The following is a 12974-nucleotide window of genomic DNA, read 5'->3' on the forward strand; positions in this document are numbered from 1 at the left end:
AAAACCGTAAAAAACACAAACGCATAGAGGCCAGACAATACGTTACTAAATAACCAAGAGATCACTGAAGAAATCAAAGAGGAAATCAAAAAGTACCTAGGGACAAATGACAATGAAAACACGACGATCCAAAACCTATGGGATGCAGCAAAAGCAGTTCTAAGAGAGAGGTTTATAGCAATACAAGCTGATCTCAAGAAACAAGAAAAATCTCAAATTAACAATCTAACCTTACACCTAAAGGAACGAGAGAAAGAAGAACAAACAAAACCCAAAGTTAGCAGAAGGAAAGAAATCATAAAGATCAGAGCAGAAACAAATGAAATAGAAACAAAATAATAGCAAAGATCAATAAAACTAAAAGCAGGTTCTTTGAGAAGATAAACAAAATTGATAAACCATTAGCCAGACTCATCAAGAAAAAGAGGGAGAGGACTCAAATCAATAAAATTAGAAATGAAAAAGGAGAAGTTACAACAGACAACACAGAAATACAAAGCATCCTAAGAGATTGCTACAAGCAACTCTATGTCAATAAAATGGACAACCTGGAAGAAATGGACAAATTCTTAAAAAGGTATACCTTCTTAAACTGAACCAGGAAGAAATAGAAAATATGAACAGACCAATCACAAGTAATGAAATTGAAACTGTGATTAAAAATCTTCCAACAAACAAAAGTCCAGGACCAGATGGCTTCACAGGTGAACTCTATCAAACATTAAGAGAACAGCGAACACCCATCCTTTCCAAACTCTTCCAAAAAATTGCAGAGGAAGGAACACTCCCAAACTCATTCTATGAGGCAACCATCACCCTGATACCAAAACCAGACAAAGATACTACAATAAAAGAAAATTACAGATCAATATCACTGATGAATACAGATGTCAAAATCCTCAACAAAATACTAGCAAACAGGATCCAACAACACATTATAAGGATCATACACCATGATCAACTGGGCTTTATCCCAGGGATGCAAGGATTCTTCAATATATGCAAATCAATCAATGTGATACACCACATTAACAAATTGAAGAAGAAAAACCATATGATCATCTCAATAGATGCAGAAAAAGCTTTTGACAAAATTCAACACCCACTTATGATAAAAACTCTCCAGAAAGTGGGCACAGAGGGAAACTACCTCAACATAATAAAGGCCATATATGACAAACCCACAGCAAACATCATTCTCAATAGTGTAAAACTGAAAGCATTTCCGCTAAGATCAGGAACAAGACAAGGATGTCCACTCTCGCCACTATTATTCAACATAGTTTTGGAAGTCCTAGCTACGGCATTTAGAGGAGAAAAAGAAATAAAAGGAATACAAATTGGAAAAGAAGAAGTAAAAGTGTCACTGTTTGCAGATGACATGATACTATATAGAGAGAATCCTAAAAATGCCACCAGAAAACTACTAGAGCTAATCTATGAATTTGGTAAAGTTGCAGGATACAAAATTAATGCACAGAAATCTCTAGCATTCCTATACACTAATGATGAAAACTCTGAAAGAGAAATTAAGGAAACACTCTCATTTACCACTGCAACAAAAAGAATAAAATACCTAGGAATAAACCTACCTAGGGAGACAAAAGACCTGTATGCAGAAAACTATAAGACACTGATGAAAGAAATTAAAGTTGATACAAACAGAAGGAGAGATATACCATGTTCTTGGATGGAAGAATCAATATTGAGAAAATGTCTATACTACCCAAAGCAATCTACAGATTCAACGCAATCCCTATCAAATTACCAATGGCATTTTTTACAGAACTAGAACAAAAAAATCTTAAAATTTGTATGGAGACAAAAAAGATCCCGGAGAGCCAAAGCAATCTTGAGAAATAAAAACAGAGCTGGAGGAATCAGACTCCCTGACTTCAGACTATACCACAAAGCTACAGTAATCAAGACAATATGGTACTGGCACAAAAACAGAAATATAGACCAATGGAACAGGATGGAAAGCCCAGAGATAAATCCATGCACATACGGTCAACTAATCTATGACAAAGGAGGCAAGGATATACAATGGAGAAAAGACAGTCTCTTCAGTAAGTGGTGCTGGGAAAACTGGACAGCTACATGTAAAAGAATGAAATTAGAACACTCCCTAACACCATACACAAAAATAAACTCAAAATAGATTAGAGACCTAAATGTAAGACCAGACACTATAAAACTCTTAGAGGAAAACATAGGAAGAACACTCTTTGACATAAATCACAGCAAATTCTTTTTTGATCCACCTCCTAGAGTAATAGAAATAAAAACAAAAATCAACAAATGGGACCTAATGAAAGTTAAAAGCTTTTGTACAGCCAAGGACACCATAAACAAGAGGAAAACACAACCCTCAGAATGGGAGAAAATATTTGCAAATGAATCAATGGACAAAGGATTATCATCTACAAAATATATAAACAGCTCATGCTGCTCAATATTAAAAAAACAAACAACCCAATCCAAAAATGGGCAGAAGACCTAGATAGACATTTCTCCAAAGAAGAACTACACATAGCCAAGAAGCACATGAAAAGCTGCTCAACATCACTAATTATTAGAGAAATGCAAATCAAAACTACAATGAGGTATCACCTCACACCAGTTAGAATGGGCATTATCAGAAAATCTACAAACAACAAATGCTGATGAGGGTGTGGAGAAAAGGGAACCCTCTTGCACTGTTGGTGGGAATGTAAATTGATACAGCCACTATGGAGAACAGTACGGAGGTTCCTTAAAAATCTAAAAATTGAATTACCATATGATCTAGCAATCCCACTACTGGACATATACCCAGAGAAAACCATAATTCAAAAAGATACATGCACCCCAATGTTCACTGCAGCACTATTTACAATAGCCAGGTCATGGAAACAACCTAAATGCCCATCGACAGATGAATAGGTAAAGAAGATGTGGTACATATATACAATGGAATATTAGCCATAAAAAGGAACGAAATTGGGTCATTTGTAGAGACGTGGATGGATCTAGAGACTGTCATACAGAGTGAAGTCAGTCAGAAAGAGAAAAACAAATATCCTATATTAACGCATATATGTGGAACATAGAAAAATGGTACAGATGACCCGGTCTGCAGGGCAGAAATTGAGACACAGATGTAGAGAACAAACGTATGGACACCAAGGGGTAAAATTGGTGGTGGATGTGGGGTGGTGGTGTGATGAATTGGGCGACTGGGACTGACATGTATACACTAATATGTATAAAATGGATAACTAGTAAGAACCTGCTGTATGAAAAATAAATAAAATTCAAAAAAATTAAAAAATAAAATAGCCTAATGAAAAATAGTGGCTATAAATGACCCAATTTCATTCCTTTCTATGGCTGAGTAATATTCATTGTATATATGTACCACATCTTCTTTATCCATTCATCTGTCAATGGGCATTAGGTTGCTTCCACGTCCTGGCTACTGTGAATAGTGCTGCAATGAACATTGGGGTACATGTGTCTTTTTGAAATATGGTTTTCTCAGGGTATTGGGTCATTTGTAGAGATGTGGATGGACCTAGAGTCTGTTATACAGAGTGAAGTCAGAAAGAGAAAAACAAACGTATATTGACGCATATATGTGGAATCTAGAAAAATGGCACAGATGAACCTATCTGCAGGGCAGGAACAGAGACGCAGACGTAGAGAACGGAAGAGTGGACACAGGAGGGGAAGGGGAGAGTGGGATGAATTGAGAGATTAGGATTGACATATATACACTGCCACGTGTACAATAGATAGTTAACGGGAACCTGCTATATAGCACAGGGAGCTCAGCTCTGTGCTCTGTGATGACGTAGATGGGTGGGAAGGAGGTGGGGGGAGGGAGGTCCAAGAGGAGAGGATATATGTATACATATAGCTGATTCACTTCTTTGTACAGCAGAAACTAACACAACATTGTAAAGCAATTTTACTCCAATTAAAAAAAAGTGCCTATATTTTGTAAAAGCCAGAGCTAAAGTCCTCATTTAGGCTCTTCAAAAAACCTAGCAATGCTCTGTATATTCAAACGATTAAGAAAAAAATGGGAATTGAAATATTATTACCAGATTTTCATGAGTAGGAATCAATATCAGAATTCTTATGTTACATCAAGCTAAGTTTGTTTATTCTATGCTTAGAAAAGAGGCATTAAAAGTTTCAGGTATTCTGGGCTTCCCTGGTGGCGCAGTGGTTGAGAGTCCGCCTGCCGATGCAGGGGACACAGGTTCGTGCCCCGGTCCGGGAAGATCCCACATGCCGCGGAGCGGCTGGGCCCGTGAGCCATGGCCCCTGAGCCTGCGCGTCCGGAACCTGTGCTCCACAACGGGAGAGGCCACAACAGTGAGAGGCCCGTGTACCGCAAAAAAAAAAAAAAAAAAAAAAATTCAGGTATTCCTTTTACATGTTACAAATAAGTAAAATGTTGACTATTTTAAAACATTTTATATCAAGTGTTAAGACCCTAGATGTGTTATTAGTTTTGTTATTCTCAACTAGGCCACCGGTCTGTTCCAATATTCAGTTAATGATATCAGATGATTTCCATAAAAGATTTATAAAAGGAATGTTTTACATCTTTAGTGTTTATATTATTAGCTCACATGCCAACAATCTTATCAATAACCCTCTCTGGCTCAGGTTATGCAAAACAACCAGTTTTGTCACCTTTCAAATACATTATTTTTAAGAAACTTTATATTTAAGAATAGCTGTGAAAATAGTGAAATATTTAAAGCTATAAAACATTTATTTTACAAATCTTTTCCAGAATGACCTAATAACATCCACTGAACACTGGTGGAGATTGACTGTGTAGTTGAGAATAAAAAAAATTAATAACACATCTGAGGTTCTTATACTTGATGTAAACTATGTTAAAATATTCAACATTTTATTTATTTGTAACATGTGAAAGGAGTCTCTAAACTTTTTAATGAAACTTTTCTAAGCATGGACTAAATAAATTTAGTTTTCTGTGATCTAAGAATTGTGATATTGATTCCTACTCCTGAAAATATAGCAATAATGTTTCAACTGCTATGTTCATTTGTTCTACCATATTAAAACATAGTCTAAAGCTGTAGTAGTTGCAAAACAGATCATACTGCTGTGGAAAGAGATCAAGAGAAACAACAAATAACAGAGAGAAATGAATTATCCCACAATTTAGTATCTGGCAAATGTTATAAACCAGTAGAAAATGATCAATTTATTTAGCATTTTTACATTTATTTATAATATAATCTGTTGATTAGGAAACAGAGTTAGAAAGGTTAACTTTCCTAAGGACATACAACTGTTCAAAGGCAGAGATGACAATCACACATGGTCCATCTAAATCCAAAATCACGCACTCATCTACGACTACAGCGTGTCTCGCTATGAACTTGAAGCCAATCCCCAACTGCAGTACAGACACACACAGACACAGGCGATGGGTTTGAAGAATGTGGCAGAAAGCTAGGTGAAGTTTAGGAAAGTCACATGTGAGATAACAAGATCACTAAAGGAAAATAAATCATAATAAGTGAGGAATAAATGTGGCATATTGAATTACATTTGCTAACAGACTTTATATATGGTACAACACGTTACTGGAAACACCAAGCCTGACACTCTAGGGGCATCTAAGCATCCTATGTAGGCAAGAGCTATTAGGTGAAATGTGAGGTTTTCTTTTACCAAGGACCCAAGCAACTCATTGAGGGACCCTTTCCTCCATAAAATAACTAGATCCAAGAAGAGTAAGCTGTTCCCGCTGGCTGGAACAACATGAGCCCCAGAGAAGACAGGACGGAGCTCAGGGAGGAGGTAGTAAAGACAGCAAAGACCTGCAGAGTAAGAGACTGCAGTGTCCTGCAAATTCCCCTTTCTCATCCATAGCTGTAGTTGGGCACATCAGCTAAGCCACATTTCCCAGCTGCTCTCGAAGTTGGGTGCGACCCTGTAACTAATTTCTAGTCCATAAATGTGAATAAAAGCACGTGCCACTTCCAGGTTTATACTTTGAGGAAGCAGGTGTACCTAATTCATACTCTTTTTCTCCTTCCACTGCATGGATGCCAATGAGAAGGAGGCCCTAGGAATTGGTACAGCTTCAAGATGGAAGGAACGTGGGTTCCTGAATCCCTGTGTGGAGGAGGGATACCCGCCCACCAAGACCTTAGCCTACTGCACAAGGGAGAAATAAACTTCCATTGTGTTTGAGCCCTTAAACAATTTGGGGTCTATTTACCAACACAGGCAAGCCTACCCTGACTAATAAAGATTGTCTGTGCATCAGAGACATCAGTTTCATTCTTCTATATTTAAGGAAAGACTAAAGGTCGGCAGTGTGAGTAGACCAGAGAAGGTGGCATAAAAATGGTGAACAGAATGGTAGCTGATGTTGGCAAGAGAGACGTGATGAGCAGCAGCTGGAAGAGAGGAGAGAGGAACCAGAGATGCTTAGAGAGGCGCTGCTCTTAGGCACTGGCTATAAGAAAGGGACAGGGTTGAGGGCTACCGATCCCGTACAGTTAGGAACTGTAAAGCAATTACCTAGCTTCTACTGTAGGCGCCTTCAGAATATTCAGGTTGTATATATGTGGATAGGAGTATGCTATACACAGACACATGCAAATATGTAGTCAGAATGAACAGCCTCCAAAACATGAAAATACTACAGTTGAAGGATTATGGATGCGTGTTCTTTTTTTCTTTCCTTCTGAATTATCTAAACTGTTTAAAAGAAACATACCATCCATTTATAATGAAAATTTTTTTCTTGATTTGAAGGAGAAAAATTCTTCCTTTTAATTGTATAGCTTCATGAAAATATTTAATTTCTATACATAAATATATAAATACGTAATAGAGATGAGATTCGAAGTTTTGTCCAATTCCTACTGTGGAATCTTTCAAGAAATGAATATTTATATACCACATAAAATATGACTACATGTTCACCGGTTTCCCTGTTAAATAATCAGCTCCTTTGAAGGCAGACACTGTATTGTACTCATGATTATCACTGGCACTTGGCACACAGGAGGCACTCAGGAATGTTAAGTGAATGAATTTATGAATGCTTGAAGGCTCCGGTAGTTTTTAATATGTAAATTCAATGGTAATTGATAAATTATCTCAGCCTTGGAATCCCTGTTCCCTGTTATTTCAGTTTTGCTAAGTGTATGATATAAAGTCATTGACCGATCACACTTAAGACACCTAAACAGTGTTCTTTTTTTTTCTTTTCTTTTACTTTACATGTCACAGCTCCATTCAACCCAAATAAAGGTGCAGATAGCATTGTCAAGTTTGACACTTTTGGAGACGGAATGGGACGTTACAACGTGTTCAACTTCCAGTACATGGGCGGCAAGTATTCCTACTTGAAGGTTGGTCATTGGGCAGAAACCTTATCAGTAGATGTCGACTCTATCCACTGGTCCCGGAACTCAATCCCCACGTCCCAGTGCAGCGACCCCTGTGCACCCAATGAAATGAAGAATATGCAACCAGGGGATGTCTGCTGCTGGATCTGCATCCCCTGCGAGCCCTACGAATACCTGGCTGACGAGTTTACCTGTATGGATTGCGGCCTTGGGCAGTGGCCCACTGCAGACCTATCTGGCTGCTTTGACCTTCCTGAGGACTACATCAGGTGGCAAGATGCCTGGGCCATTGGTCCAGTCACCATTGCCTGCCTGGGTTTTATGTGTACATGCGTGGTTGTGACTGTCTTTATCAAGCACAACAACACACCGTTAGTCAAAGCATCAGGCCGGGAGCTCTGCTACATCTTGTTGTTTGGGGTTGGCCTGTCCTATTGCATGACATTCTTCTTCATTTCCAAGCCGTCACCAGTCATCTGTGCATTGCGCCGACTAGGGCTGGGGACCTCCTTCGCTGTCTGTTACTCAGCCCTGCTGACCAAGACAAACTGCATTGCCCGTGTCTTCGATGGGGTAAAGAATGGCGCTCAGAGGCCAAAATTCATCAGCCCAAGTTCTCAGGTTTTCATCTGCCTGGGTCTGATACTGGTGCAAATTGTGGTAGTGTCTGTGTGGCTCATCCTGGAGGTTCCAGGCACCAGGCGGTACACCCTTCCAGAGAAGCGGGAAACAGTCATCTTAAAATGCAATGTCAAAGATTCCAGCATGTTGATCTCACTTACCTACGATGTGGTCCTGGTCATCTTATGCACTGTGTATGCCTTCAAAACGCGGAAGTGCCCAGAGAATTTCAACGAAGCCAAGTTCATTGGTTTTACCATGTACACCACATGCATCATCTGGTTGGCCTTCCTCCCTATATTTTATGTGACTTCAAGTGACTACAGAGTAAGTCTCGGAATGGTTTCTCCTTTTCCTTCTTCTTGTATCCTGCCACTGTTTTGTTATGTATAATTTAAAAGAGACTCCTTTTATTTCATCTCAGCAATTAGGTAGCTAAATTATAAATGCCATGATGAACCACCATATTGTATATGGAAATTAATTCAATATGTTTTAAAACATTTAATTAGTGCTTGCTATGTGGAAAGCACTGTGCTGGGCACAGAGAGGAACATAAATGTAAATGGCATGGTCATTCAAGCAATGTACAGTCTAGTGGGAGAAGAGTATAATACACACACACACACACACACACACATGCACGCACACGCCCCTTACAACTTCTAATTTAATTTAGAAAGTGAATGACAAGACAATAAGACTTTAAATTAGACACGAGAGGACCTGGCTACCACAGATCGATCTGTAAATTAAAGCAGAGTTGCAACATTAAGCCAGGATCAGTTGAAAGATCTAAAAACTTTTCACTCAAGCATCATTATTTCTCTAAAACAAGTTAAAATACAATATTTGTTATACTTTTTCTACAACTTTACTTCCTGTAGATGTGGTGTATGTATGTAATCCCTGACTCGGTTAAAACTTTTACTCTATATCCAGGTAACCTAATGAAGTCATTACTCATATAGTCTCCAGTAATATTTAGTTCAGATTTGTGGGCTTCAATATAATGACCATCTCTCCTGAAAGAAAGAGTTCATGATTCCATCAAAATTTCTCAAACTGTTGAAACCATCAATCCGTGGCTCCCACATTTATACGTCTCATTTTCGTATCGCCCAATGAGTGAGTATAAGAATATTTCCCTCTTAAGGCAATTGGTTTTTATTCTCTATATTTCTTAATTAAGTTTTCCAGAGGCCTTATGGTTTCCTTGTTACGACATGATTTCACAAAGTAAAGTGCCTCTGTAGGTTGGAATAGTGCTCAAATGTTTCTGTTTATCAGCAATTCCTACGTTACCAAGCTCTTGAATATGCTCAAGAGCATATTTGGCTGCTCAACAATAAGACAAAGCTACTTAAAGCAAGAGATCAAGAGACTGGCAAAGCTTGATGTGTCTAGTCTAGTAAATTATCCACAACGTTGTGACTCAAACCTATGGACCACATTAAAGGAGCAGCCAGAAAAATAAAGAATATACAATCAATGTTGGGATAACGGTCAGGCTTTCTATAAGACTACCTATAAAAATTTTTGAAAATCTGTCAAAAGAGAAGACATCAGAACTAAATCAACAAAATCAAAGGTCAGATTATATGCACACAGGAGTTCGTACCTTTCTAGTGTGGGGATTAAATGGAGAACTACAGTTAATGCATTTTAATGCCCCCAATTCTATCTTTTGTCTTTGTATACACATCCTCCTCCTATAGATCTGTAAGGATTTTTTTTTCAGTTCTTAGGAAGCCATCCTTAGTAGACAGGACTTGGGGTATTGGAAATGCAAAATAGTTACAATGCTATTTGTTCTATCCTCACATATGATTTGAAACTAGTCATTCTCAAAAAAGCTAATGAAAAAATAAAACAAAAATACTACCGAGAATAAAATTTAATTTTATTGAATGAACTAGCATTTATTCCTAAAACATAAAAAAATGACTTCTTCCTTTAACATGATAGCAATATCATGATTAAAAGAAATTAGCTGAAGATACCAGAAGTTTTGCCACATGGCAGAAATTACAAGGAAAATGGGGCAGAGGTTGTACAGTCGAGAGTTTTAAGGGCTATGCTAATTAAGGCAATGAATCCTACAGAGATCATCTGAGGTCTCACTTATCCTTGCAAATAATCCCAATCCTCAATTTACAAAAGAAATGAGACAGTAGACCAGAGCCTCCAACACAGAGGTTTTCATATTCAATCACACACTGAATCAACTGGGTAGCTTTGAAAAAAAATATTGATACCTGGGGCACAGCCCCAGATATTCTGATTTAATTGGCCTGATCTGTGGCTTAGACGTCAGGATTTTTCAAAGCCCCCCACGTGACTCTCATTTGCAGCCCGGATTGAAAATCGCTGCCCTAATGAATCACACGCTCTTCTTGTCCCACAGATATCTCTAGTTTGGCCGGCACTGTTTTGAAATTCTTTGAAATGTTTGCCAAAGTAAGAACATTGAGAAATTGTACATAACTATCTAGATTCTTGGCTTCTCTTAACAAACTAAAACATGTGGACCCACAATTAGCTGGCTGAGTAGTGCTTATGCCTCTAGACAGAGCACTCTCACTCCTGTTGCCCACAGCTCCCACCAGCCCCTGAATTCTTACACCTGGCTACCCTCACGTATGAACCTGCATAGCCCTATAGGTATTTGAACCCAGGACCCTTGTTTTAGACTGCGATTTAAAATTTCCTGGAGGGAAACCATGTGGCTCGGAGAGAATCAGCAGCATTAGAAAAGTACCCAATAATAATCTAAGTACGAGCATTAGGAATTTGGCCATCGGTCAACAAGGTTTATGACTCAGTACTTTGCCACCCACTGGGAGTTATAAAACAATATAAAGCACTATTCTAGTCTTCAAAAAGCTTACATCTCAGTTGGGAAAACAATAACAAGCATGAACGAATTCAAGATTAACACAGAATAGTTTATAATTAAATTGCTGATAGAAACTCTTAAATGCCTATTAGTTTCAAAAACGAGTTGGATCAGTAAGAGCTTGGTCTTTCCAGGAATCTCCTTAAAGAGGTGGGATTTCATCCTGTACCTTGGTAGGAAAGTGCAAGTAAGGTAGTTAGAGTATATAGGGCCTACGGGGAATATTCTTGAGGGAAAATAGAAATGAACCAAGAAGAATGCAATAATGTCAGTCGTGCTCAAATGGAAGACAGGGGGAGTCTAGTGAGAAATTAATGGGAACTGGCAGCTTGGTCAGATTATACCAGGTAGAGGAATTCATTTAAATGATGTTTAAGGGCTTTGAGGTCTTGTGATTTTTAAATTTTTCTTGTTTTCTTTTGGTTGGTTGTTCACCTGGGCAAAAAGTGACATGATTAAGGCAAGAGGGAAAGAAAGGAACTAAGTCTTCCTGACCAAATTCCAAGACCTTATTCTACCAAGTGCTTTGCATACATGAGCTTACGTTATTCTCATTAGCACCCTGGAAAGCGAATTTCATTATCCATTAGGAAGATGAGTAAACAGACTCAGAGGGCAATTAACTTCCCAGGTGGCACAGTTAAAAAATAGTAGGACTAGTGTTTTGGATCCAAATCCATGCCTTTCCCACTATATCACACACTTATCTACCCTTAATATGAAGAATGGACTTGTAGGAGTAAAACCTAGAACAAACAAGACTAGTCAACGCTGTAAGAGGCATCAAGACGGAGCGAGCAAAAACTTGGGTAAGAATCCAAAACTTCAAAGGATCTTTGAGAAATATCCAGGCTGCCTCCTTCTGTACCACAACAAAACCATCCCAGAGAGCATAAGAATCAAACACCGAGTCATCAGGGATCCAATACATAGTTCCAATGGTGTAAAGAAAAACTAGGTCACGTTTGGGTGGAAAGTTTACCGTAAAAAGTTTAAATGGTAATTACTGAGTATTTTGTTCATTCATGTCTTCCAAAAGTATCTGAGCATTTATTATGGGCCTTGGGGATACAGCTATCAACACAGACAAGCCCCTCCTCTTTTATAACTTACAATCTGGTGGGGAATGAGAGGAGCATAGAGATGGTGAGTAAATAATTAATAAGTGAGAATTCAGGATAACTCATGCAGTGGTGAGTACTATGACGGAAGGGAGCGGGGTTATGCCACTACAGTGCTTCCCAAACTTTAAGGCGCCTCCACCTGGGAATCTTGCTAAAGATTCTGATTCAGGAAGAAGGGATGAGGCCCAAGGTTCTGGATTTCTAGCAAGCTCCCAGATGATGGAGATGCTGCGAGGCAAAGGACCGTACTCTAGGTATCAAGATGCTGGATTCTTACTGGGGTTGGTGCAGGCAAAGCATTTTGCCTAGGCAGACTCGGAGGTGACTTCAGAATTTTTACAAGGTTTAAGTACTTGCAGAGAAATTCCAATTTTCCCATGTTGACTATTTTGAAGATTTAAAGAAATGTATCACATCTCATTCTTTCAAAAAGTGTTTGCCACCCCTACTAGTGCCTATTTCATAATACCCTACCGAAAGATGGGAAGGAGCAAACCAGAGGAATTCTACCCGCTAGACAGAAGAAACAGCAAATGCAAACACCCCCAGGCAAAAATGTCTTAGAAAAGAAAGGTGTATCTGGCTACACTTTAATGAGTAGATGGGAGAGTGAGTTTATATGAGAGGTAGGCGGTTGGGAGGGTGGGCAGCTAGACCACATAGGACTTTATAGGCCATAGCAAAAAGTTTAGATTTTTGTTCTCTATGGAAAAAGAAACCACTGAAATACTTTTAAATGGAGCAGTTTAATGATCTCATATTTTGTGATCTCACATTTTAGGAAAAAAAAAATCAAGCTGCTAAAGACAACGTACGACAGAAAGGAAAAAGCCGGGGTGGGGAGAGCAGTTAAGTGACTGCGATAGGTCAGAGATGATGGGGGCCCGAGCCAAGGGTAGGATGTCAGTGATGGAGACAGAACCTGTGAAG

At 38.7% G+C, this 12974-nt stretch overlaps 1 protein-coding gene across 2 annotated transcripts in view; it reads left to right on the forward strand.

Annotated features, from left to right (window-relative positions):
- Positions 1-12974, forward strand: part of GRM3 (glutamate metabotropic receptor 3) — a 234208-nt gene that overhangs the window by 200864 nt on the left and 20370 nt on the right. For both annotated transcript variants that reach the window (XM_060020344.1, XM_060020343.1), the window contains one exon: positions 7282-8348. In XM_060020344.1, the coding sequence (XP_059876327.1) occupies positions 7282-8348 (1067 nt within the window). The remainder of the gene's footprint in view (positions 1-7281; positions 8349-12974) is intronic.

The sequence above is a fragment of the Delphinus delphis genome, chromosome 9, assembly GCF_949987515.2.
Source record: "Delphinus delphis chromosome 9, mDelDel1.2, whole genome shotgun sequence".
NCBI lineage: Eukaryota > Metazoa > Chordata > Mammalia > Artiodactyla > Delphinidae > Delphinus > Delphinus delphis.